The sequence below is a fragment of the Neomonachus schauinslandi genome, chromosome 8 (assembly GCF_002201575.2).
Source record: "Neomonachus schauinslandi chromosome 8, ASM220157v2, whole genome shotgun sequence".
Lineage (NCBI taxonomy): Eukaryota > Metazoa > Chordata > Mammalia > Carnivora > Phocidae > Neomonachus > Neomonachus schauinslandi.
This window is the reverse complement of record NC_058410.1, coordinates 94,116,825-94,144,719: the sequence shown is the minus strand read 5'-3', so window position 1 is coordinate 94,144,719 and position 27,895 is coordinate 94,116,825. Positions and strand designations below refer to the sequence as shown.

The 27,895-nt window shown below is 39.4% G+C and overlaps 1 protein-coding gene across 1 annotated transcript; it reads left to right on the top strand.

Moving 5' to 3' along the window:
• Positions 1-26,307, top strand: RAB23 (RAB23, member RAS oncogene family). The gene is made up of 6 exons (XM_021692007.2): positions 1-210; positions 5,965-6,050; positions 18,163-18,319; positions 19,825-19,907; positions 21,811-21,903; positions 25,140-26,307. The coding sequence occupies exons 1-6, from the start codon at positions 56-58 to the stop codon at positions 25,277-25,279; spliced, it is 714 nt and encodes a 237-aa protein (XP_021547682.1). The 5' UTR covers positions 1-55; the 3' UTR covers positions 25,280-26,307.
• Positions 26,308-27,895: the final 1,588 nt, after the last annotated feature.

The following is a 27,895-nucleotide window of genomic DNA, read 5'->3' as shown; positions in this document are numbered from 1 at the left end:
AGAAGATCTGATCACCTGGATTAAAGTTGGTTCAGAAGCCTTTTCAACTACAAAAATGTTGGAGGAAGATATGGAAGTGGCCATCAAGATGGTGGTTGTAGGGAATGGAGCAGTTGGAAAATCAAGTATGATTCAGCGATATTGCAAAGGCATTTTTACAAAAGACTACAAGAAAACCATTGGAGTTGATTTTTTGGAGCGACAGATCCAGTATGTACTTGGCTACTTTATCCCCTCAGTTTTGATTTGTGAACTCTATCCCAGGGTTTCACTGGAATAATACTAATTGCAGTACAGTCCAAGGTTAGGATCCAGTCTGATGGCAGTGGCTAATGAGACAGTTGGTGGTGGTTTTCAAATACTCAGTCCTGTGTGTATCTTTTTTTTTTTTCTTTTTCTTTTTCCATTCTCTTTAATGTTTAAAGTTTTTATTTACATTCTAGTTAGTTAACACATTACCTTGTGTATTTTTATCCTTCTGTCTTTTTTTCACCTTTCGTCTATTTTCCCTTCCTCATTTCCCCTCTTTTTTCATACTTCCTTCCCCACCCTTTCTATCTTGTATCGGTTTTATATTTATTGGTGGCACCTTTCATACTTCTTAAACACAAACTGATGCTTGACTCTAATGAGATTTCTGTCCACTACAAGCTCAACTTGGAGATTTTGCAGGTTCAGTTCCAGACCACCGCAAAAAGCGAGTCAAATGAATTTTTTTGGTTTTGCGGTGCATGTAAAAGTTATGTTTACATTATACTGTAGTCTGTTAGGTATGTGATACCATTATGTCTAAAAAAAATAATGTACATGCTTTCATTTAAAAATACTTTATTGCTAAAAAATGGTAAGCATCCTCTGATCTTTCACCAAGTCTGAATCTTTTTGCTGGTGAAGAGTCTTGCCTCGATGTTGATGGCTGCTGACTGATCAATCAGAGTGGTGGCTGCTGAAAGTGGGGGTGGTTGTGGTGATTTTTTAACGTAAGACAACAGTGAAGTTTGCCTCATTGATTCACTCTACCTTTCAGGAATGATTTCTCTATAGCATATGATGCCATTTGATGGCATTTTACCCACAGTAGAACTTCATTCAAAATTGGAGTCGATTCTCTCAACCCCTATTGAATCACTGTATTGTATACCTGAAACTAATGTAACACTGTATGCTAGCTATACTGGAATTAAAATTAAAAACTTAAAAAAAAATTCTCTCAAACCCTGCTGCTACTTGATCAACTAAGTTTATTTAATATTCTAAAGCCTTTGTTGTCATTTCAACAGTCTGCACAGCATCTTCACCAGGAGTACATTCCATGCCAAGAAACCACTTTCTTTGCTCGTTCATAATAAGCAACTCCTCATCTGTTTAAGTTTTATCACATGATTGCAGCAATTCAGTCACATCATCAGTCTCCACTTCTAATTCCAGGTCTCTTGCTGTTTCCACCCATTCTTCAGTCACTTCCTCCATAGAAGTCTTGAACCCCACAAACTCATCTATGAGAGTTGGAATCTACTTCTTCCAAAGTCTTGTTGATGTTGATATTTGATCTCTTCCAGTGAATCATGAATGTTCTTAATGGCGTCTAGAATGGTGAATCTTTTTCTATAAAGTTTTCAATCTTCTTTGCCTACATCCATCAGAGAAATCACCATCTGTGGCAGTTATAACCTTACACAGTGTATTTCTTAAATCATAAAGGCTTGAAAGTCAAAATTACTTCTTGATCCATGGGCCACAGAATGGATGTTGTGGTAGCAGACATGAAAACAACATTCTCTCATTGTACATCTCCATCAGAGCTCTTGGGTGACCAGTCCATTGTCAATGAGCAATCAAATTTTGGAGGAATTTTTGTTCTCAGCAGTAGGTCTCAACAGTGTGCTTAAAATATTCAGCAAACCATCATGTAAACAGATGTGAGTAGTAAATTTAGCATAATTCTTAAAGGCCCTAGAATTTTCAGAATGGTAAATAAGCATTGGCTTCAACTTAAAGTTACCAGTGGCATTAGCCCCTAACAAGGGAGTCAACTTGTCCTTTGAAGCTTTGAAGCCTGGCACTGACCTCTCTCTAGCTATGAACATCCTTAATGCCAACTCTCCAGTAGAAAGCTGTTTCATCCACCCTGAAAATCTGCTGTTTAGTGTAGCACCTTCAGGAATTCTCTTAGCTAGAGCTTCTGGGTAAACTGCCGCAGCTTCTACATCAGCACCTGCTTCTTCACCTTGTACTTTTACGTTCCACAGGCAGCATCTTTCCTTCAACCTCATGAACCCTCCTCTGCTAGCTTCAAACTTTTCTTCTGCAGCTTCCTCACCTCTCTCAGCCTTCAGAGAATTGAGGAGAGTTAGGACCTTTCTCTGGATTAAGCTTTGGTTTAAGGGAATGTGTGGCTGGTTTTATCTTCTCTCCAGATCACCAAAACTTCCTCCATACAGCAGTGAGGCTGTTTTGCTTTCTTATCATCTGTGTGTTCCCTGGAGTAGCACATTTATTTATTTGTTTGTTTGTTTATTAAAGTAATCTCTACACCCAACTTGGGGCTCAAACTCATGACCCTGAGATCAAGAGTCATATACTCTACTGACTGACCCAGCCAGGTGCCCCTGGAGTGGCACTTTTAATTTCCTTCAAGAACTTTTCCTTTGCCTTCACAACTTGGCTACCTGGCACAAGAGGCCTAGCTTTCCGCTTATCTCAGCTTTCAACATGCTTTCCTCACTAAGCTTAATCATTTCTAGCTTTTGATTTAAAGTGAGAGATGTGTGGCTTTTCCTTTCACTTGAACACTTAGAGGCCACTGTAGGGCTATTCATTGGCTTGATTTCAGTATTGCTATGTCTCAGGGAATACGGAGACCCAAGAAAAGGGAGGGAGATGGAGGAAGGGCTGGTTGGTGGAACAGTGTGAGCACACACGACATTGATCCACTGAGTTGTCCATCTTATGTGGAAGCAGTCTCTGGCACCCCAAAACCATTATAATAGTAACATGAAGATCACTCATTAGAGATCACCATAACAAATATAATAATGAAAAAATTTGAAAAATAGTAAGAATTACCAAAATGTGGCACAGAGACACAAAGTGAGAAATGCTGTTGGAAAAGTGGTGCTGATAGAATTGCTGAATGCAGGGTTGCCATAAACCCGCAATTTGTAAAAAAACAAACAAACAATCTCTCTTAAGCACAGTAAAGCAAAGTGCAATGAAACAAGGCATGCCTCTTTTATTTGGAAGGACAGTTACCTGTCTCTCAGAACAGTTTTCAACTATTATAGGATCCTAAGACTATCTCAAAGTTAGAGAATTAATAATTTGTTTTAAAGAAATAAGAGCAGATTTGGCAGGACTAAATACTCCAATGAAAAGGAAATCTTTTTTTTTTTTTTAAAGATTTTATTTATTTATTTGACAGAGACGCTGCAAGAGAGGGGACACAAGCAGGGGGAGGGGGAGTGGGAGAGGGAGAAGCAGGCTTTCCACTGAGCAGGGAGCCCAATGCGGGGCTCAATCCCAGGACCCTGGGATCATGACCTGAGCCGAAGGCAGACGCTTAACCGACTGAGCCACCCAGGTGCCCCTGAAAAGGAAATCTTACTTCATGAAATCCAGTTGGATTCTAAAACACATCAAAAGTAACAGTTTTTTGAGGGGCGCAGTTGGTTAAGCATCTGCCTTCGGCTCAGGTCGTGATACCAGGGTCCTGAGATTGAGCCCCACGTTGGGCTCCCTGCTCAGCGGGAAGCCTGCTATCCTTCTCCCTCTGCTTGTCACTCCCCCTGCTTGTGCTTGCTCACTGTCTGTCAAATAAATAAAATCTTAAAAAAAAAAAAAAGTAACAGTTTTTGTCATTAGTCCTGAGAACTTTTTTTTTTAAGATTTTATTTATTTATTTGACAGAGAGAGACACAGCGAGAGAGGGAACACAAGCAGGGGGAGTGGGAGAGAGAGAAGCTGGCTTCCCACCGAGCAGGGAGCCCGATGTGGGGCTCAATCCCAGGACCCTGGGATCATGACCTGAGCCAAAGGCAGATGCTTAATGACTGAGCCACCCAGGCGCCCCAGTCCTGAGAACTTCTAAAGATACTTCATTTCATTTCATTTCATTTCATTTCATTTCATTTCATTTCATTTGAGTGTAGTTGACATATAACGTTACATTAGTTTCAGGTGTACAGCAGAATGATTCAGCTTCTGTATAGGTTGTGCTGTGTTCACCACAGTGTAGCTACATCTGTCCCCATATAATGCTCTTACAATGTCATTGACCATATTCCCTGTACCTTTTATTCCTGTGACTTATTCATTCCATAACTAGAAGTCTGTGTCTCCCACTCCCCTTCACTCATTTTGCCCATTCTCCCACACCCGAAGCATATTTTAAATTGTAGAGACACTGACAGATACTAAAGAAATAAGTAACATTAAACAAATCTGACTAGCCTAGACATTAGCCTTAAAGATAGGTGTGTTCATTGTTTTAAAGATTGTTCGATTTCTAATTTGTATTCTATTGCTGTCTTTTTTTTTTTTTTAAGATTTTATTTATTTGACAGAGAGAGCACAAGCAGAGGGAGAGGGAGAAGCAGGCTCCCCACTGAGCAGGGAGCCTGATGCGGGACTCCATCCCAGGACCCTGGGATCATGACCTGAGCCGAGGGCAGACACTTAACGACTGAGTCACCCAGGCATCCCCCTATTGCCTTCTTTTATAAACACTTCTGTGTTTACTTCCTTTCTCAGATATTTTGAGGATTCATTTTAAGCCTTCATGATGTTCATTTTTATATTTGTTATCTGAACCAAATTAATATTTTAAATATACAGGTGATCCTCGTTATTTGTAGATTCCATAGTTATACTTTAAGGTTCTCATTGTTTATAGGTTCCATATTTGCAACTGATCTACTTGCTAAAATCTATTTGTATCGCCAGAGTCAATACTCCCAGTACTTTGGTGGTCATTCGTGGATATGCACAGAGCAGTAAATATTTGCTACCCTACATACACATTCTCAGCTTAGGTCGAACAAGGCTACCCTCTTCCTTCTTTCTTCATCCCTCACACTATAAACAAGTGTTTTCTCATGTCTGTTTTTGTGCCACATTTTTGTACTTCTTGTTGATGATGTTGCTGTTTAAAATGGCCCCCAAGCATAGTGCTGTCTAGTTTTCCTAAGTACAAGAAGGCTATGATGTGCCTTATAGAGAAAATATGTATGTTAGGTACACTTCATTTACGCATGAGTTACAGTGCTATTGGCCTTGAGTTCAATGTTAATGAATTAACAATATGTATTAAATAAGTTATCTTTAAACAGAACCACAAAAAAAACACAACAAGGTTATGTATTGATTCGTTAGGGAAAATGTAACTAGGGGTCACAGGAACCTAACCCTGTATTTGCCCTAGGAGCAGTGTTTCAGTATTTGATAATTCAGTGTTTGCAGTGACTTTATAGATGTAACTACTGTGAATAAGGCAATGCACTATATGACAAAATAAGAGTAAATTTCTAAGTTGTAGGGCAACCAAGCTGCTTTTCTTCCTCCCTTCTTTCTTTTCTTCCTTTTTTGCTTCTTTCCTTTCTTATTCTTATTCTATCACTTGTGCACCTGAATGTTATAGCAAGAGGAGAGCAAGTACTGACCTAAGGGAATCCCCTTCCCCGTGCTGCTAGTCCTGGAACCACCACTGTCTGTGACTGTTGTTAAAGGAGAAAACATGACAGGTAAACTCAAATCATGTAGGAAGTTACAGCTTTGGGGGAATGTCTTTACCCCTTTAGTTTCACTACTGGTAGTGGTGTCAGCACTTAAAATCACTCAGACTTTTTCAGAGTGGAAACCAACAGTGTAGTTTTAAAACCTTCCGACGTGAAAAACAGAAATATGCACAAAGCTATGTTACTAAAGATGTTTTCTTTACATATGAAATAAATTCATCTCTTGTTTCAGAGTTAATGATGAAGATGTCAGACTGATGTTGTGGGATACAGCAGGTCAAGAGGAATTTGATGCAATAACAAAGGCCTACTATCGAGGTAAATTGTGGGGTTTGTTTGGGCATGTTCTTTTGGCTAAACAAAGAGCTTCACTTTTTTTTTATTCCACATAGAAGGGTTTCTTTATAAGAAGACTTGAATTAATTTCAGAGTATTTTTAAAAACCTCTTAGGTCATTATTCTCCTAATGATCTTGTTGAGTGGCAAATAACGCTGTGTACTATAGTTTGTCTCTGCCTTGGAATTATATGACTCACATAGGCATTCCCAGTTCTTTTTTTTAAGATTTTATTTATTTATTTGACAGAGAGAGACACAGCGAGAGAGGGAACACCAGCAGGGGGAGTGGGAGAGGGAGAAGCAGGCCCGAGCAGGAAGCCCGATGCGGGGCTCCATCCCAGGACCCTGGGATCATGACCTGAGCCGAAGGCAGACGCTTAACGACTGAGCCACCCAGGCACCCCGGCATTCCCAGTTCTAATTCCCAGTTCTAGAAATTGCTCAGTGCCTATTTCCGACCACATGGAGATGACTCTATGGTCAGAGAGTGGAAACTGGCATGAAAAAGTAAAGTTCCTGCAAATAAGATGACACTTTGTTAAGACGCATGAAATTGCAGGGATAAAGCCGTCTCAGTGCTCTAAGAGTTCAGAGAAGTGTGAGATACACGTAAAAGGAAAGAACTCCAGCTGTAGCACTTAAGAGTGTTAAATTCCTCAAGGAAAGCTGAAATTTCTAAATGGAAATTTCTAAAGTTTCCGTTAATATTTTCCTCTAAAATTTTGTCCTTTTGGGGCGCCTGGGTGGCTCAGTCATTAAGCGTCTGCCTTCGGCTCAGGTCATGGTCCCAGGGTCCTGGGATTGAGCCCCGCATCAGGCTCCCCGCTCAGCGGGAAGCCTGCTTCTCCCTCTGCCTGCTGCTCTCCCTGCTTATGCTCTCTCTCTCTCTCTGGCAAATAAATAAATAAAATAAAAAAAGTTTAAAACAACCAAAGAAGTTGCCTTTCTGACTTGGTACCAGGGAAACCTGACTTCCACTGCCTCCTCTAAGAAGACATTTTGGTTTCTTGAGAAATTAAGAGAGGTACACCTCTCAGGTATCATTCTAATGGTGCCACCACTACTACTCATTCTATTCATTGTGTCCTTAAAGCCTTCCCAGGGGCAGTAGTTTTGACTGTTGCTCTTCTGTGGATGCTAGTTTGGATCTTGAGCACCTGTAACATGGCGTGAGGCAGGAATTATGTTCTTACAGCTCAGAGCTCTTAGACTAGATGGCATTTTTATCAAATTATTAATTTCATGAGCATTGGCACTATTGATTAACAGGCCCGAAAACTAAAGTTAATTCTTAAATTTTTTAATTTTTTTTTTAGATTATTTGAGAGAGAGAGAGAGAGAGAGAGAAGCTCACAAGTGGGGAGGAGAGGGAGAAGCAGGCTCCCTCCCCACTGAGCAGGGAGCCCAATGTGGGGCTCCATCCCAGGACCCTGGGATCATGACCTGAGCTGAAGGCAGATGCTTAACCAACTGAGCCACCCAGGCACCCTAAAGTTAATTCTTGAGTAAAAATTATTTGTATTTTCTTAGTGGGGTTATTACCACCATACCTCTTCACCCCATTCATACAGAAAGAAAACAAAACAAAAAACCCTAGGGGAAATATAAAAAAATAGTAGGAGTACATGAGATTTTCATCATTTTTACCTAGCTTTTTTTCTCTAAATTCTCAGCATGAAATATGTGTTCTTTTGTGAGGAAAAAAGATAGCTTGGGTTCTCCCCCGCCTTTTTTTTTTAAGATTTTATTTATTCATTTGAGAGAAAGAGGGAGAGAGCAGCGGGGAGGGGCAGAGGCAGAGGGAGAAGCAGACTTCCCGCTGAGCAGGGAGCCAGATCCCAGGACCCTGGGATCATTACCTGAGCAGGTGCCCCACAAAGGTATCTTTCACATCCTTCATGTGTCTGAGGCTCACAGGAGTCCTGTAAGGCTAGCAGAGTAGGTAGAGTTATCCCCACTTCACTGATATGGAAGCAAACGGAGAAGAGGAGAGGTTTGCCCATGATCATGTGACTAGGGAGGAGTAGGGCTGAGCCTTGGCTCTTTCAAGCCACTTCTCTGAATCACATACTCCATGTTCTCTGTCATTTATTTGTGGGACTTCCTCTCAAAGCACAAAGTCTGTAGTCTACTTTATTATTATTTTAAATATTTTATTTATTTGTCAGAGACAGAGAGCACAAGCAGGGGGAGTGGCAGGCAGAGGGAGAAGCAGGCTTCCCGCTGAGCAGGGAGCCCGATGTGGGGCTCGATCCCAGGAGCCTGGGATCATGACCTGAGCCGAAGGCAGTCGCTTAACCAACTGAGCCACCCAGGCGCCCTATACTTAACATTTTAACTTAAAGTTGATCTTAAGCTTATAAATAGATTATCTCTTACAAGCTTTTCTTAAGAGGTTATGTGTGGTGGTGAGCGCTGTGTATTGTGTAAGACTGATGAATCACAGACCTGTACCCCTGAAACAAATAATACATTATATGTCAAAAAAAAAAAAGGCTTTTCGGGCGCCTGGGTGGCTCAGTCATTAAGCGTCTGCCTTCGGCTCAGGTCATGATCCCAGGGTCCTGGGATCGAGTCCCATATCGGGCTCCCTGCTCCGCGGGAAGCCTGCTTCTCCCTCTCCTACTCCCCCTGCTTGTGTTCCTGCTCTCACTGTGTCTCTCTCTGTCAAATAAATAAAATCTTAAAAAAAAAAAAAAGGCTTTTCTTAAAATGTAATTTTTTTAGTTCAACCATGTTAAAACGGCAAAGAACATAGGATACTGAGACAGGTCTTATGTTTCATCTTCTTTTTCTAAGTTATAAGAATAAACATCACATCCCAAAATGAATTAAGTAATAGAAAGTGGCAATTATATGTAAATTTGGGAAATGGCATATTGAATATTCTTATATGCTTTCCTTTGAGGTTCCATCAGAATGCTTTTGGTTGCTGAGAACAGAAAAGCAACCTCAAACTAACTTAAACTACAAAGAAAAGTGGAAATAGCGTAGCTTTTAGTTATAGTTTGTTCTTACTGTAACCCCACTGATTCTCCTAACTTGCCTCACTTCCAGTGTAGGGTTCCTCATGCTGATTTTTCTTTTGGTTACAAGATTGCTACCATCAGCAATGGAAGCCACATGCTTTGTTCACATCCTTGGGGGGAAAGAGTTAATTCCCACAACAATGGATCAAAAGTCCTGAGCTTTTATCTGATTAGATCACCCTTGACCAGATCACTGTAAGTAGTTAGAGGAATGTGATTACCCTAATTGGCTTGGTGCACTTAGGGCCTACTCCCCCGGAGCAGAGGGTAGGTTTAGCCTGCCTAAACCATAGGCTACTATACAGTAAGGGAGAGGTGTTCTCAGGGAGGGAGGGTAATTGGACGCCAGCTAGGCAACTGGGTAATCATCTGCTACTAGTGTAGATTCAAATATGATGATATAATTAAATAGAAACGAAGATTAGGAAGAGAATGTAAGGGCTGGGAAAAATGCATTAAGATATCAATTTATTGATGGAACCACCATGCCTTATAAAATTAGGACTTACTGATTTATGTCCTAGAAATGTATTATTCAAAATACATAAAAATTTTAAAAATTTTTATTTAAAGAAGAAAAATTTTATTATAATTCATTTAAAAGACCTACCATAAAAAACCATTGTTTAAAGGCACAGTTAGGGGCACCTGGGTGGCTCAGTCGTTAAGTGTCTGCCTTCGGCTCAGGTCATGATCCCAGGCTCCTGGGATCGAGCCCCGCATCGGGCTCCTCGCTCGGTGGGGAGCCTCCTTCTCCCTCTCCCACTTCCCCCTCCCCCTGCTTCTATTCCCTCTCTCGCTGTATCTCTCTCTGTCAAATAAATAAAATCTTTAAAAAATAAAAAATAAAGGCACAGTTATATTTTTATTTTTATTTTTTTTAAAGATTTATTTATTCATTTGAGAGAGAGAATGAGAGAGAGAGAGCAGGAGAGGGGGGAGCGTCAGAGGGAGAAGCAGAGTCCCCGCCGAGCAGGGAGCCCGATGCGGGACTCGATCCTGGGACTCCAGGATCATGACCTCAGCCGAAGGCAGTCACCTAACCAACTGAGCCACCCAGGCGCCCCACAGTTATATTTTTAGAATGCTGCATTAATTGTGTAGTGAGACATGTTGAAACATGACTTTGTAAAGAACAGAACACAGATCACATTAGAAACCCTTATGGGATCCCAAGTGACTCCTCTTAAATTCTTAAGAAATCCACCCTAGGCAGTAGAAGCCATACTTAGTACAGAAAGTTATGTACAATATAAAACATTTTCATTGTGGTTTTTTTTACTGTGATTTGTTTCTAAGAAAAAAATGTTTTTGACTAACAATATGGAGAAATGAAGTTATAGACTTGAGGCCTATTATGTGAGATTATGCTCATAAATAGAAGGAAACATTTTTTTTAAGGATCATCTTTCACGAATGTAAGTGAATATAAATTGTTGGAAATGAAATGGCTCTGGATAAGAAGCTGTTTATAAATTTCTGTTATAAATGCAAAAATTAAGGAACAACAGAATTAGACTATGCAAGTCCTTTAGATTTGTTTTAAATTATGTGAGTGTGGAATCTGTGATAGATTGGTTCATTAATTTGTGTGCTTCACATTATATAGAGTGTAACAAGAATAAGGGACAGGCATTTAAAATCTAGAATAATATATATGTAATTATAAAGCCTCTGTTTCTGATTGGCCCGCTCTACTAAATTTTGTGCCATCTTATATAGAGCATTGTTTTTTATTTTTTTTATTTTTTTATTTTATTTTATTTTTTAAGATTTATTTATTTATTTATTTGAGAGAGAGAGAATGAGACAGAGAGAGCACATGAGAGGGGAGAGGGTCAGAGGGAGAAGCAGGCTCCTTGCTGAGCAGGGAGCCCGATGAGGGACTCGATCCCGGGACTCCAGGATCATGACCTGAGCCGAAGGCAGTCGCTTAACCAACGGAGTCACCCAGGCGCCCTAGAGCATTGTTTTTTAAATTGTTGTGTGCACATGAATCCCCTGGGGAACTTGTTAAAATGCAGTCTCTAATTTAGTAGATCTGTGGGTGGCTCTAAAATTCTGCATTTCTGCAACCTCCCCGTGACCCTGATGCTGCTGGTCCTCAGCCACACTCGCAAGACTAGAGACCATCTTTTAGGGTCTTTCAGAATTTGAGGACAGAGTTACTCTCTAAACATTATGTGTCTTGAGTTTTTTCTGAATTGCATTCAGAAATAGTAACTTTTTTTTGAAAGATCTTATTAATTAGAAATAAATTGCCAACGAACCATGAGAGACGATGGACTCTGAAAAACAAACAGGGTTCTAGAGGGGAGGGCGGTGGGAGGATGGGTTAGCCTGGTGATGGGTATTAAAGAGGGCACGTTCTGCATGGAGCACTGGGTGTTATACACAAACAATGAATCATGGAACACACTACATCTAAAACTAATGATGTAATGTATGGGGATTAACATAACAATAAAAAATTTTTTTTAATTTATAAATGAGAAAAAAAAATTGCCAGTGGTAATCTTATAATTATATATAATTATATATATATATAAATTATATATATATATAAAAATAACGCTTAACTGAGCCACCCAGGTCCCCAACAAAGTAACTTCTAATGGTGTGATTCTTATAATATGTAGTATTGAAGGAAGATTGACTAGTAGGAGAATAAAGGTCTTTTTAAAATATACAGTTAGAGAACAGTGGCTGCCTGTAATATCAAGGGCGTAAGATATGTCCAAATGACTGCATCAGAGAAATTAAAGCATTATTAACATTTTTTCAAAAACTTTATTAATTTTCTTTTTTTTTTTTTTTAAAGATTTTATTTATTTATTTATTTGAGACAGAGAGAATGAGAGAGAGAGAGCACATGAGAGGGGGGAGGGTCAGAGGAAGAAGCAGGCTCCCTGCCGAGCGGGGAGCCTGATGCGGGACTCGATCCAGGGACTCCAGGATCAAGACCTGAGCCGAAGGCAGTCGCTTAACCAACTGAGCCACCCAGGCGCCCTACTTTATTAATTTTCTTAAAGATGACTGGTACCAACACAGAACTGGAGGTCAAAGGAAGAAAAAGAAAGGATAACAGTATAGGATCATTTTTCATTAAGAATATTTATGGGGGGGGCGCCTGGGTGGCTCAGTTGTTAAGCGTCTGCCTTCGGCTCAGGTCATGATCCCGGGTTCCTGGGATCGAGCCCCGCATCAGGCTCCTCGCTCAGCGGGAAGCCTGCTTCTCCCTCTCCCACTTCCCCTGCTTGTGGTTCCCTCTCTCGCTGTGTCTCTCTATGTCAAATAAATAAATAAAAAATCTTAAAAAAAAAAAAAAGAATATTTATAGGGGCGCCTGGGTGGCTCAGTCAGTTAAGCGTCTGCCTTCGGCTCAGGTCGTGATCCCAGGGTCCTGGGATTGAGCCCCACGCCGGGCTCCCTGCTTAGTGGGGAGTCTGCTTCACCCCCTCCTTCCCATTCGTGCTGTGTCTCGCTATCTCTGTCTCTCTCAAATAAATAAAATGTTAAAAAAAAAAGAATATTCATAGTAGTTGATATGTTGAACAGAGTTCATGGAGATACCAAAATGCAACTTCTGTTTTTGTCTGTCACCATCCCTTTGTTTTTAGTAGGCAGTAGGGGGAGGGGAAATTCTTTCTTGTCCCTCGAAGAAAACTCCCTTTAGCTCATGTCTTTTCTGGTCACTCTTAAGTAGTTTTTCTCAACTGCCTCATAGTTATATCTAGTCATAAACATAATCTCATTTTGGTAGTTAGAATAGCCAGTCTTGTGCATTAATGAAAACTACAAATATAATTTTAGTAGGCCAGTTAGTATCTGTGGTCTGGGAAGAAAATGTTGGTTGCTTCCATCCTCTCACTTGTCTTTGACTTGCTGGAGGTGTGTCTTTCTTCTCCGCAGTCAGGCCCAGGAGGAAATGGAATTGGGAGACAAAAGCACTCTTTTTTTTTTTTTTTAAAGTAATCTGTCTGCCCAACATGGGGGCTCAAACTCACAACCCCGAGATCAAGAGTCGCATGCTCTACCTACTGAGCCAGCCAGACGCCCCAGACAGGAGCACTGTTACGGGTGGTATTGTCTGATGTTAGGGCCATCTGGGTGGCAGGTGTTCCAAGATGATTCTTTCTCTAGGAGATTGTCCTGGATTCCTCCAAGGTTCCCATTTTGGGGGATATTTGTTTTGGCCACATGTATGTTTGATTCTTGCAGTTGCTTTTCCTCCTTGCTGCCCTTTGTGAGAGTTGCCTTCCACCTCTACCCTCCTTTACGCTAAACTCCCGTCATCCAATAAGCAGTCCTATAGGACATGAGTTAAAATGACCCCATTTTCTCTGAGATGTGGTTCACCTCTATCCATATGAAATTCGTGTCCACTCTTTGTCTTGCCATTGGCAGGATCGCGGTTACTCCCAAAGGCAACTCTTTTCTTTTTGTCTGTTGGTCTTGCCTTTTTGCTGTCATTCCCAGCCACTGCATCTTCCTTAGGCTTGAATCAAGGCACCCTCAGTCCAGAGTGTCCCCCAGTTGCTGGGAACACATACCAGGCTACTTAAGTGGTCTTGCTGAGGTCCATTCCTTCTAGATTGAGATGAGGGAGGTAATGATAGTACTCTCCCCCACAGCACCCCACCTTAAAAGAGAGAGAAAGGGGTCACCTGGGTGGCTCAGTCGGTTAAATGTTTGACTCTTGATTTCGGCTGAGGTCATGATCTCAGGGTCATGGGATGGAGTCCCATGTTGGGCTCCCTGCTCAGAGGGGAGTCTGCTTGTACCTCTCCCTCTGCTCCCCCCCCCCTCTTTCTCTCTCAAATAAGTAAATAAAATCTTTTAAAAGAGAGAGAGAATGGTTGGTGTGGACAGCACTTTCTCAAAAGAAATCCTTCCCCCTTCTTCTCAATTCTTAAAAAAATAATTTCTTGGGGGGCGCCTGGGTGGCTCAGTTGTTGGGCGTCTGCCTTCGGCTCGGGTCGTGATCCCAGGGTCCTGGGATCGAGCCCCACATCGGGCTCCCTGCTTCGCGGGAAGCCTGCTTCTCCCTCTCTCACCCACCCTGCTTGGGTTCCCTCTCTCGCTGTGTCTCTCTCTGTCAAATAAATAAATAAAATCTTAAAAAATAATAATAATAATAATAATTTCTTGGAGTGCTTGTGAGGGAGTTCCAAAGTTGTATAATGGATTTATGGGCATTTCCTTTGCAAATTCTGCAAAGAATGATCTTTCCACACATATTTGGAATCTGGTATTTGTCATCTGTTTTATTGGTACCTCACTCAAAATTTTGTATAGTCTTTAACTTTTTAAAGTATATATTAGGGCTTTTTTGAGGGGGAAGAGGGAGGTTCCTAAGCAGAAAAGAACCATAATGCATCACAATTTCACAGAGTATTTGTATGTATGGATGATAATATTCAGTTAGGGGAAATTAAAACAAGTTGTTGTCCCTCATTTCTGAGAATTATTATATCTGCAGAAGTAATCTACAAAACAGTTCTTGGCACAACTTGGTGGGGCTGGTTTATTTGGTAGGTGATCAGGAAGAAGAAGTGAGAGACTGGGGAGAAAGGGAGAAAAACCAATGAAGGGTGCATTAATGAGTTAATTATTACTGTAGGCAGTTGGGGAATCATGAGGCACCATGTAGCCATGCCTCAAGATGGTCCCACCAGAGTGAGGCTGAGGTTTTATCCCATCTCCCATACATTCAAGTTCTCCCCAGAGGTATGAGTTCCCTTTAGTTTGGGCAAGCCGAAGAGTCTTTCTGAAGCATCAGAAAAAGCCCAGATTCAGAAAAGCTAGTGTGGGGAGCCTGGGTGGCTTAGTTGGTTAAGCATCTGACTTCGGCTCAGCCTATGATGTCGGGGTCCTGGGATTGAGCCCCATGTCCAGCACCCCGTTCAGCGGGGAGTCTGCTTGTCCCTCTCTCTCTCACTCTGCCCCTCCCCCCACTCATGCTCGCTCGCTCTCAAATAAAGTCTTTTTTTTTTAAGATTTTTAAATTTATTTAACAGAGAGAGAGACAGTGAGAGCGGGAACACAAGCAGGAGGAGTGGGAGAGGGAGAAGCAGGCTCCCCGCCGAGCAGGGAGCCCGATGCAGGGCTTGATCCCAGGACCCTGGGATCATGACCTGAGCCGAAGGCAGATGCTTAACGACTGAGCCACCCAGGCGCCCCTCAAATAAATAAAATCTTAAAAAAAAAAGCTGAGTGCCACCTGCAACATATGCTTTGAGGATATTAGCAACAGGCAAGAACTGTTCACAGCTACAGTGAAATTCAGGTGTTTCTACCCATATTTGTGTTTATTTACCTCCCTTGATTGCTTAGACATATTTAACAGTGCATCTTCCTTCTCTTTAGACTGGCACTTTAGTACTTTTCCACATTCCTTTGGTCTCTCCTCACTCAGTCTCCCACTAAATATTTTGAAGTTGTTATGGACATACTTTTTCTTTTATCCGTTGATCATTGATTTTTTAAACAACATTTTGGGACGCCTGACTGGCTCAGTTCCTAGAGCATGTGACTCTTGATCTCAGGGTTGTGAGTTTGAGCCCCACGTTGGGTGTAGAGATTACTTAAAAATAAAATCTTAGAAAGAAAGAAAGATGTTTTAAATAACATTTTGCTTTTCTTAATCATTCTTGCTGTCCATATCTGTGGCACCATCTGCTTAGTTTTTTTATATATTATTATTAAAATATACTTCCTCTAAGAGTTGTTTTTTTTTTTCTTAAGTTGTCTAAGACTTTGTATTCCTGGAAATACTCTAATGGGCCCTCAGATTCAAAGAACAATTGACTGGATATAAAATTCTAGGTTTAAAGCTAATAGAGTTTTATAATAAAGAACAGTTTCTTGGGATGCCTGGCTGGCTCAGTAGAGCATGCACCTCTTGATCTCAGTGTTGTGAGTTTGAGCCCCATGTTGGGTGTAGAGATTACTTAAAAATAAAATCTTAAAAAAAAAAGTTTCTTAGTCAAAGTATAATGAAATAATGTTGAAGTAAATATTAGAGTTCAAGTAAATATAAATTTACTTACTAGTATCTAGTGTGATCTTGTCAGTGTTGAGGTTTTTTGTTTTGTTTTTTTGAGAAAGAGAGAGAGAGGTGGGGGAGAGGGAGAGGGAGAGAGAATCTTAAGTAGGCTCCAGCATGGAGCCAGACACGGGGCTCGATCTCATGACTCTGAGATCATGACCTGAGCCAAAATCAAGAGTCTATGACACTCAACCGACTGAGCCACCCAGGCGCCCCTGGTCAGTTTTATCTCTTCTTAAATTCCTGGAAAGTGTTAAGGTGCTTCTGTCTGTGTTGTATCCTGTCCCTGCCCCAATTTTGTATTAACTTAGACAATTTTTGTAATTAATATATTCTTTGGTTTAAAACCTGTTATAGGGGGCGCCTGGGTGGCTCAGTCATTAAGCATCTGCCTTCGGCTCAGGTCATGATCCCAGGGTCCTGGGATCGAGCCCCACATCGGGCTCCCTGCTTGGTGGGAAGCCTGCTTCTCCCTCTCCCACTCCCCCTGCTTGTGTTCCCTCTCTCGCTGTCTTTCTCTCTGTCAAATAAATAAATAAAATCTTAAAAATAAATAAATAAATAAATAAATAAAACCTGCTTTAGAGTAGGGAAGATTTTCCTGTATGAAGCCTCTGCTTTTACAGTAATAATGAATGGCTGGTTTTTCTCTTTCATGCTCTTGTTTTCTACTACAATATTCCCTTTGGTGGTACACAGGCCTTTTTTGGCTTTCAAGTGTCTTAGGTAGCCCAGGTATGTATGTTTTGAGTCTTAGAGGAAACTTTTATACCTGAGGGATCTGGAAGGAAGGATAACAGTAAGAAAACGTCCCTTGATTCCAGGAAATCCTCTTGACCCCAAGGCGATTTTCTCTTGTTGCCTATGTATCTGCCTTTGTCACCATGCTGCCTGATTGATTTAACATCTAATCATTTATAAAATGATTATAAATGATTATAAAACCTGGCTGGCTCAGTCAGTAGAGCATGTGACTCCTGATCTCAGGGCGTGGAGCCTACTTAAAAATAAAACAAAAGGGCTTTTTTCAGAAGGTTGCTGCTTATTTTTAATCTTAGATATTATCAACCTAATGTGATAATTGAAAGTTAAGATATTGTCATTGAGCATGGGAATTATGCAGTTAAACAGGATAAATGAAATTAAACCTTTTCCTCTATTTTAAATATATATATATATTTTTAACTTTGACACTAATTCTTAAATTATGTTCATTAACATCACTGGTATTCTGCTACTAAAATAAAATAATAAAGATTTTTTTTAATTAAGTAGAATGAGAAAATTATGATTTTTTTCTCATAGATTTTTCTTAAATCTGTGCTAAAAGAAATTCAGAAGCAAATGATAGATATTAATAGGAAGAACTTGGCAATAGCCTATCATTCATACTTGGCTTACCATTCTCTTTTGCTTTTGTAATACCCAATACAGCAGTGTTTCATGGTGTTCCAAAAAGAATGTGTACAGGTTTTTTTTCTTCCAAGCTCTTATTTAACAATTAGTTAACAAGAATGTATAGTTTTGAGGGTACTTTGACACTTGTACACAATTTTGAGAACCACTGGTTCTTGGAGTAGGAAAATAGAGTTTATATGTTAAAACATAAGCAGAGGGGTGCCTGGGTGGCTCAGTCGTTAAGCATCTGCCTTCGGCTCAGGTCATGATCCCAGGGTCCTGGGATCGAGCCCCGCATCGGGCTTCCCTTCTCTGCGGGAAGCCTCCTTCTTTCTCTCCCACTCCCCCTGCTTGTGTTCCCTCTCTCACTCTCTCTCTGTCAAATAAGTAAATAAAATCTTAAAAAAATAATAATAAACATAAGCAGAGTGCTGCAAAGATGAGCTTAATATTCACTTGCATAAAAATTGTTTTGATATACCTAAAACTAACATAACATTGTATCTTATTTATACTTCAATAAAAAAAAAAATTGAATAGGTAAAAGTTGCTCTCATCCTGTATAGGATTGCTTCATTAATGTAAATAACATTTTTATTTTGTGACCTTACAGGAGCCCAGGCTTGTGTGCTCGTATTTTCTACCACAGATAGGGAATCTTTTGAAGCAATTTCCAGTTGGAGAGAGAAAGTAGTAGCTGAAGTTGGAGACATACCAACTGTACTTGTGCAAAACAAGATTGACCTCTTGGACGATTCTTGTATAAAGAAGTAAGATGCCCACTTTTGAGGGGGAAGTGGTAATTCTATAAAGTTAAAACCTGTTTTAATTTTTGCATAGATTTAAAAAATTTAGGACACCTTTTATAGAGACTGCCTTATCCTTAAATTTTCTGTGAGCTATTCTATGTGATTGGTTTGGGTTTAAAAAAAAGTTCACATGAAATCGTAAGTAGAGAAAATTAAAGGAAATAAATTTTGAAGGCCCTTGTAGAATTCCAGTTTTAAGTATTATACCACAAATCCAGCTCTTGATGTTAAAGCAAATCTAGATATAGTAAGAATGTTAAGAAAAATATCCCTGTATGTTTTAATATCAAGAGCAAGTAGCTATCCTGTGTTGATGAGTTTAAAGGGGTAAGTAGTTCAGATTCATACTGTTTTGTGTATTCAGAAACATTATGCTCAAATATGTGAACAGGGCATATAGATAATTTCTGTCTGTACGGATTTGCCAACTTTGAAAATATTTGCTTGTTATCTTCTTATTTTTTTGTATGTTCTTATATTATCTGTGGCTGTATAACCAAAACTTAGTGGCTTAAAACAACAAAAATTTATTATTTCAGTTTCTGTGGGTCAGGAATTTGAGAGTGGATTAGCCAGGTGGTTCTGGTTCGGGTTTTTTGTGAGCTTGCAGTCATGATGTTGCCCAGAACGGTCGTCGTGTAAAGGCTCGACTGGGGCTGGAGGACCCACTTCCAGGATGGCTCCCTCACTTGGCTCTTGTCAGGAGGCCTTAGTTCCTTGCCACGTGGACCTCTCCCTGGGGCTGCTTGAGTGTTGGCACAGCATGGCAGCTGGCTTCCCCTGTCAGGGGATTCAAGACAGGGCAAAGCAGAAGCCATAAAGTCTCTTACGACCTCATCTCAGAAGTCACATTCTATGCCTTCTGTGTATTATTGATCACACAGACTAACCTTGAATACAGTGTAGGAGGAGGCTACACAAGAATGTGAGGACCAGGAGGAAGGTGGGGGGTGGGGTGGAATCACCGGGAATGATTACAGAGCAGAGCTACTACAGTCTTAATAAAACTAAGACCAGGAGTCATAATAAACTAAAATTAGGAGTCTGCTCCCATAGACAGTTGTTAATATAATGACTTTGGCTTTGGCAGCAAAGTAGTTTCATAGCCAGTTACGAGTAAAGTAAGGAATGCAGTGTAAGATTTTCAGAGTGCAATTAAATTCAAATGTTTTTAAAAACAAAAGAAAGTTAATTTAAGTATTATATAAAGTAAAGTGATATTTAGCCATTTTAAGGCTAGAGTTTAGTGACTATATAAATGACAGTATAGTGGTGTTCATCCCCCAAGAATACTGAAAATCAAAAATCCTGTCTAAGCACTAAGAACATAGCTTTCAACTGGTCTGGAAGGTCTGACACCCCCACCCCCAACATGTATTCAGTAAATGTAATGAAAATGATTTTTTAAAACAAGCTATCAGAAAGTACCCTGATAAGTGCCTTTTTTTTTTTTAATCAATATATAGTGAGGAAGCTGAGGCACTGGCAAAAAAGTTGAAGCTAAGATTCTACAGAACATCAGTGAAAGAAGATCTGAATGTGACTGAAGGTAAACTGCCTTTTAAAAAAAATTAATAGCAGGAAGTTTGTTTTATTCTTCTTATGTTTTTTCTATTGTGGTTTCCAGAAATCATATATGTAATAAGAACAGAATTTTCTTCTCAACAATCAAGTAAAATTTAGAGGCATGATACTTCTTAGAGTCCTTAACTAAATTACCAGTGACTCTGAATACTTGTTACTCTCTACAGAAAAACTTTGGTGGGTTTTTTTTTGTTTTTTATCTTTAAAAATATAACTGTATATATACGAGTGTATATGCATGTATGTGTTGTTCATGCATAGCTTTTAAAGTTACTGACTTGTTTAAGGACTACTCTATAGTGGATATTCCATTAGGTAGTTACAATGACCCTAATTTGTTGTTGTTGTGTGTGTGTTTTTAAAAAGATTTATTTAGCCCCGCATCGGGCTCCCTGCTCTGCGGGAAGCCTGCTTCTCCCTCTCCCACTCCCCCTGCTTGTGTTCCCTCTCTCACTGTGTCTCTCTCTGTCAAATAAATAGATAAAATCTTTAAAAAAAATAAAAAAATAAAAAAATAAAAAATTTAAAAAAAAAATAAAAAGATTTATTTATTTATTTGAGAGAGAGAGAGCAGGGGAGGGGCAGAGGGAGAGAATTATCAAACAGACTTCCTGCTGAGTGCAGAGCCCAGTGAGGGGCTCAGTCCCACAACCCATGAGATAATGACCTCAGCCAAAACCAAGAGGTGGGCGCCCAACTGACTGAGCCACCCAGGCACCCCAGATTGTTTTTTGGGGGTTTTGGGGGCTTTTTTTTTTAAGTAATCTCTCCCCAGTGTGGGGCTCAAACTTAATGACCCCTAGATCAAGAGTCCCATGCTTTACCGACTGAGCCAGCCAGGCACCCCTAACCTTAATTTGTTTAGTAACATTTCCTAGTTTAAGAAAGTGAGAGTAGAGAAAGATGATTATTTTTCTCATTCCAGAACTGCCACTTATTTTATTAGATTGCAACTTGATTGTTGCTCAAGTGTCTTCTGCATAGTTTTTTTCACCTAAAGAAAGGAGACATCTTGGGTGCCTTGGTGGTTCAGTTGGTTAAGCATCTGTCTTCGGCTCAGGTCATGATCCCACGGTCCTGGAATCTAGTCTTGCATCGGACTCCCTGCTCAGCAGGGAGTCGTGCTTCTGCCTCTGCCCTTCTGCCCATTCCCCCACCTCCGCTCATGCTCGTGAGTGCACACTGTCTCTCTCTTTCAAAAATAAATAAAATCTTAAAAAAAAAAAAGGAGCCATCTTTTTAAGACTGAGTTAGCGTAGTGTTGCTGAATGTTGATCCCTATTCAAGTACCTAAAACTAGTGACTGCAAGTATTATTTCATTTCTTTGCTAATAAAATGCCATATATATTTATTATGACCATTGTTCTTAGGTATTGCTCAAATAATTTTTTAAAGATTTTATTTATTTGACATTGATATTTTATTAAATATTTTATTTATTTATTTATTTATTTTATTTTATTTTATTTTATTTTATTTGAGAAAGAGAAAGCACAAGCAGGGGGAGTGGCAGGCAGAGGGAGAGAGAGAAGCAGGCTTCCTGCAGAGCAGGGAGCCGGATACGGGGCTTGATCCCAGGACCCTGGGAACATGACCTGAGCCGAAGGCAGACCCTTAATTGACTGAGTCACCCAGGCGCTCCTGCTCAAGTAATTTTTAAAAGTTGAATTTTTTTCAACTAGATTGTATACTTCCAATTTAATTTTAAATGTGTTTAGTAAGGATGAATGAAAGAATACAAATATTTAAAAATAAATAAGTGTTTTTAGCAAGTATACAGTATTACAGTGAGTGATATGAAACAACAGATTTTACATGCATAAATTATACTGACCTGGTAAGAATTTTGTTTTTGTTTTTATTCTAGTTTTTAAATATTTGGCTGAAAAATATCTTCAGAAACTCAAACAGCAAATAGCTGAGGATCCAGAATTAATGCATTCAAGTAGTAACAAAATTGGTAAGTACCCAAGAAATTTTAATCCCATGTTTACCTAGTAAATTTATTTTCCATTCATTATTATCATTATTTTCTTAACCATCTTTTAAAAAATTTTTTTAAATAGGCTCCATGCCCAACATAGAGCCCAACTCAGGGCTTGAACTCAAAACCCTGAAATCAACACCTGAGCTGAGATCAAGAGTGTGTGCTTGGGGCGCCTGGGTGGCTCAGCCGTTAAGCGTCTGCCTTCGGCTCAGGTCACGATCCCAGAGTCCTGGAATCAAGCCCCGCATTGGGCTCCCTGCTCTGCGGGAAGCCTGCTTCTCCCTCTCCCACTCCCCTTGCTTGTGTTCCCTCTCTCGCTGTGTCTCTCTCTGTCAAATAAATAAAATCTTTAAAAAAAAAAAAAAAAGTGTATGCTTAACTGACTGAGCTACCCAAGCACCCATATTTACTATTTTTTAAAAAAGATTTATTTATTTTAGAGAGAGAGAGCAAGTGGGGGGAGGGGTAGAGGGAGAGAGACAAACAGACTCCACACTGAGCGCAGAGCCTGATGCGGGGCTTAATCTCAGGACCGCAAGATCATGACCTGAGCTGAAATCAAGAGTTGGATGCTTAACCGACTGAGCTACCCAGGCACCCCTACTATTTTTTTTTTTAATATAATATGTTCATTTCTTTAAGAAATGTGATTAGAAAGTATTAGATCAGCAGTTATTAAACTTAATATCAGGTCTCAAATTAAAAGGTATATTGAGTTAAAAGGTTTTTTTAACTATTGAATTTTCTAAATCCATTTTCTATATTAAGAGAGCAGAGATAAAGACTTTTTATAAAGATCTGTCCTCTGTATTAAGGAGGTCTTAACACTTTTTCTTCTGATTCTGTACTTGTACTGTTTCCATACACTTTACTGATTTTTTTTTTTTAATGCTAAATGCCTACAAAGAAGTACCTGGCTGGGTCAGTAAGTTAAGCATCTGCCTTCGGCTCGGGTCATGATCCCAGGATCCTGGGATCGAGCCCCGCATTGGGCTCCCTGCTCGGCGGGAAGCCTGCTTCTCCCTCTATCCCCCTCCCCCCTGCTCGTGCTCTCTCTCTCTCTTAAGCTTTCTCTCTCTCTCTCAAGTAGATAAGTAAAATCTTAATAAATGAATAAACAAATAAAAAATAAATGCCTGCAAAGTCTAACATTTCCTGAAGAATAAGTATGTTGTCTCTCTATAACAATAACTGACTGACCATGTCTTGCTCTTTGTTTTGGCTTCCAGGAAGTTTAGATCCAAGTTTTCTGTTTCTAAAGCTTCTGTGTAGTCCCTTAGAGACTTCATATCTGTATTCTGTCCCCAACTCCCCCACTACATACATGTGATCACATACTTTATTTTCTTGACCTCTTTTAACTTTTTTTCCCCTTGGTTCTGGCTTCTTTTTTGTTGTTATTTTGCCATTTTTAGTGCATATGTTCTTACTGTCAGACACCTCAAATGCTCTGTGAAACAAAAATAGGACAGTTGTAATAAGCTTCTGTCTGGTCTTGTCTTCTGGGCTCCATTCTTGTCTCTTCCAGTTCACTGAGTAAAGCCCTTTGATAGATTCATATTGTGGAGAATATTAAATGCAGCTCTCTTCATTCTGAGATCTAAAGACAATATTGTCTATCCTTCCGTGTGGCCTTTGCCCCACTATTATTTATGTACCCCGTTTTTCAGTTCTGCCAGAGGTCTTGCTGTTTCTTAAACATTCTAGTACTATCTTCTTTATTTTGGCTTATTTTGGTTCTTCCATCAGGAATGACCTCTCTCAGGGCTCCTGGGTGGCTCAGTCAGTTAAGCGTCTGCCTTCGGCTCAGGTCATGATCTCAGGGTCCTGGGATCGAGCCCCACATTGGGCTCCCTGCTCAGTGGGGAGCCTGCTTCTCCCTCTCCCTCTGCCTGCCGCTTCCCCACTTGTGCTCTCTCTCTCAAATGAATAAATAAAATCTTTAAAAAAAAAAAAAAGGAAAGAATGACCTCTCTCTTTCCTATCCCTGTCAAAGAACTATTCATTCCTCAAGGACTGTCTAGAAAGCTCTCTCTGCTCACTATGTATCTAGCTAGAGCCATGGCCACTCTGCTTTGCTTCTCAGCGAAGAGAGATGTGAGTCCAATGCACTACCAGCTGTCCAGTGCTACCTTTTTTATTAGCGTGTCCTTTCTTCTACAGTAGCTATAACTGGTCCTTCCTTGGACCCGTCTGTGGGATCTTGGGTCTCTTTTATGACACTTAAGCTAGAGGATCTATAGCATTTCTTATGTGTATTCCAGCTCACCTCACTTCCTGATTGTAAGCTTGTTGTGGGCAGGAATTGGCCTTAGTCATCTTTGTATTGCTGACAGTGTCCCGGGCCCAGACTTTTGTGTATCGTGGGTGATAAGTAGTTTATAAATTAGAGATTATAGTTTAAGAGCAGCACAGTTCAGAATGGAAACTATAACAGTTAAAAGTTTTCTTTTAGTTCATCTTTTTACCTACTTATCACTTTAATTATCTGTAGACCATTTCGTTGTTGTTTTAGCCAAGATAGGAAAATCCTACATTACTGCAGCTTTTACATATGCAGTGTTTTTATTAACATAAAATCTCACAAATACTATTGTCAATACAAATCTGATATGCTTGAGGAAATTATATGATGTAAAAGATAATAAGAGAAATTATTAAAATTATCATATTTACTGTTTCCAAATTTCAGAAATTGTTAATGAAAAGACACGGAACAGTGTGTACAGTTAATCATCATTTTGGTAATTAAGGGAGGAAAAAAGAATGTGTATGCATTTTTGCTTAAATATACATAAAATATCTCTGGAAGAATGCATGAGAAAATTGTTAAAAGATGCATGCTTTAGGAAGGTAAACTAGTGATTTGAAAGGGAGACTTTAATCCCTTTTGTAACCTTTGAACTTTGACAAACAATGTGTACTGGCTATTAAAAGTAAATTCAATGTGGGGAACCTGGCTGGCTTAGTTGGTAGAGCATGCAACTCCTGATCTCAGGGTTGTGAGTTCGAGCCCATGTTTACTTAAAAAGCGGGTCGGGGGAGGTAGAATTTACTTTATTTTAAAAAATATATGAAATGAAAACAAAAGCTTAAAATTGTAAATATTGAAAATATTACTGATTTACTAAGATGCTAGATGCACCATCTGTAATTGCTAACCCTGAGCTATATCAGTATCACTCTCTGTTTTCCCTCCATTTATACAGGTGTCTTTAATACATCTATTGGAAGTCACTCGGGTCAAAATTCAAGTACCCTTAATGGTGGAGATGTCATCAATCTTAGACCCAACAAACAGAGGACCAAGAAAAACAGAAATCCTTTTAGCAGCTGTAACATACCCTAAAACATTTTAGGGAGGAAAAAAATTGAATTATATTGTGCAATTCAGTAAGAAATACACCCAGCTGTCATGGTATGTTACAAGTTTTTTTTTTTTTTTTTTTTTAGCAGACTTTGCACCTAATGGCTCTGTGAAAGTTGACAGACTTAAATATTGTTCTGCAGTGCTTTTCAGATGGAGTGAGATCTTTGGTGGAAAAATTACTGCCTTGTGGACTCATTTTAATTTTTTTACATCAGACGAAGCTTCTCCTGTTTTTGAAGGAATGCTATAAGAAATGTCAAAAACAGGTTTTGCTGAATTTTAAGTGCTGGAAAACATAAATGGAATGCCTGAATATATTGGTGCAGATTTTAATATTATTGGTCCATGAAAGATAGCAAGCATGGTATGTCTGAAATTGGTCATATAGCTTTTCTGGAAAGTAGTATTGAATCCAAATACATACAAAAAGATAATATTGAAAGGCAATATCTGTATGATGTAGAATGTGGAGGTCTGCATGCAGATATCTGGTACTGAAGTATACTGAAGGGATGTTCAGTATATAAGGAAACACAGAATCTAATTCATTCATTCATAAAATCATTTACACATTGTGTGTATGTTAAAAGTTTTTATTTTCAAGTAAGAAATTTCAGACATATATTTTGCAAAATGAGCTCAGATTTTAAAAGTGCTTTGTGCCAAAAATATCATACCTAATTTTTACAGTGCTTTACTATCAGAATTTATATTGTTTATAATATCTTTAAAAAGCAGTTTTCCTCTCTGACAGGGTAGATAAAAGAGGGGTATAAACGTTTTAATGCTAGAGTATCTCCCAGGTGAGACTTGTTGCAAATTCTTTCTCCCATGTGCACCCATGAGCATGGGGAGCTGTGCCGGCTGAGCCCTTCCAAAGGTCCAGCGCCCCTGCGGTCGTTCGTGGGGTCCTGTGAAGTGTGCTGGTGCACCTGGCACCTTTTGCTGCTGACTGAAAATGCAATTTTGAACTTGTAAGATTATGCTAATGATTTTTTTAAATGCAGAAGAGACGATCTTTTAATCTGCATTGCGGATTTTATAATGCCCTGCAACTCTAAAACATCTTTTCGTTTACACATTTTTGTATGGTATTTTAAGATTATCACTTAAAAATTTCTATAAACTTCAGTTTGTATAGCACTTTCTCAAGAGCTCTGTCAGCACCAAATGCAAAATAATTTCTTTTAAGAACTGATTTTCATATGTAATCATGTGGCAGAGCATACATTGTGTGACTTGGGACAGTAGCTTTCCAACTAAGATAATTGCATGAACTCTGTTAAAAAGTGATTATCATTCATCAGTGACTTTGTTTTTAACCCCTTGCTATATACCTGGTTTTTACAGGATTTCAAAACCTGTAAAAATAACTTTTCTTGGAAAACGTGTGATGAAAGTTGTTTTTCATTATTTGTACTAAATGCATAATGTTGTATGTATTTCCTCTGTATGTTTTCTCTCTCTCTCTCTTTAAGTCTTCCATCTGCACCATCTGCATCCCTCTGTCCAGATTCATGTTGAGAAGATAATAGAATTTTCTGGGGCGTGTCCTTGCTAAATGGTCAAGAGTGAATGTTTGCTTTTCATAATATTGAAACAATCTGGCATTATCGATTTTAAAGTAATGTAAAATGTTCATTTTTCTGCCACCCGTTGCCTCCACTCCCATTGCTGGCAGTGGGTTAGGTGTTGGGGGGAAGCAACTCCATTCCTAACAATGGGTACCTGTTAATGATTCCCCTTTCCTTTTCTGCTCTGTTCAAATACAGTCTCTTTAATTTTTGCACAAAACATGCTTCGCGGCGAGTACTTTTGTGGTCTTTAGTAGCCAAAAAAAAAAATCATGTTATGTAATATGTTGTAGTTCTATTTCATATTAATTAAATGTATGTGGGGAAGAGATTGCTACTTTTCTATATAAAAAAGATAATCACCGTTGATGGTTTAAGTTCCCTGATATTTGTAATATTTTATGTATTTAGTTTTGTCCTTTTTTCTTTTTATAGGAACTGAAGAGAGATCTTTTGTTACCCATTTGAATTTTTATTTGCATTCGTGTATTTTAAACCTAACCATAATTGGTCATTTTAAATAACGAAGTTAGTCTGAAAATCAGTCACAGGTGATATGTTAAATACTTTCTCAATTTAATTCTAAAACCTCCAAAATTGACGTTAAATTCCCCCCACCCCAGACCCTTAATTCTTTTAAATAACTTTACTGTTAATTTGTAATGAATAATGGATACGAAAGAAAACACTGTGTAAGATGTTGTTTGTGCAGTTTGTGCTCTCACGTACTCTGCTACATGCTGGCTGGGGGTTAGTATACAGAGAGAGCTGTGAGGTAGCTGCCATATTGCCTGGTCCCTCAGCTCTCCTTCCTCTCTCAGTCCGCCTAGCGAATTGAATAGCTCACAGAGTAGCCCAGAGAAGGCAGTATCCGGTTGACCCTTGAACAACGCCAGTTTGAGCTACACGGGTCCACTTATATGTGGATTTTTTTACAGCACTGTAAATGTATTTTCTCTTCCTTATGGTTTTCTTAATGACATTTGCTTTTCTCTGGCTTACTTTATGATAAGAATACAGT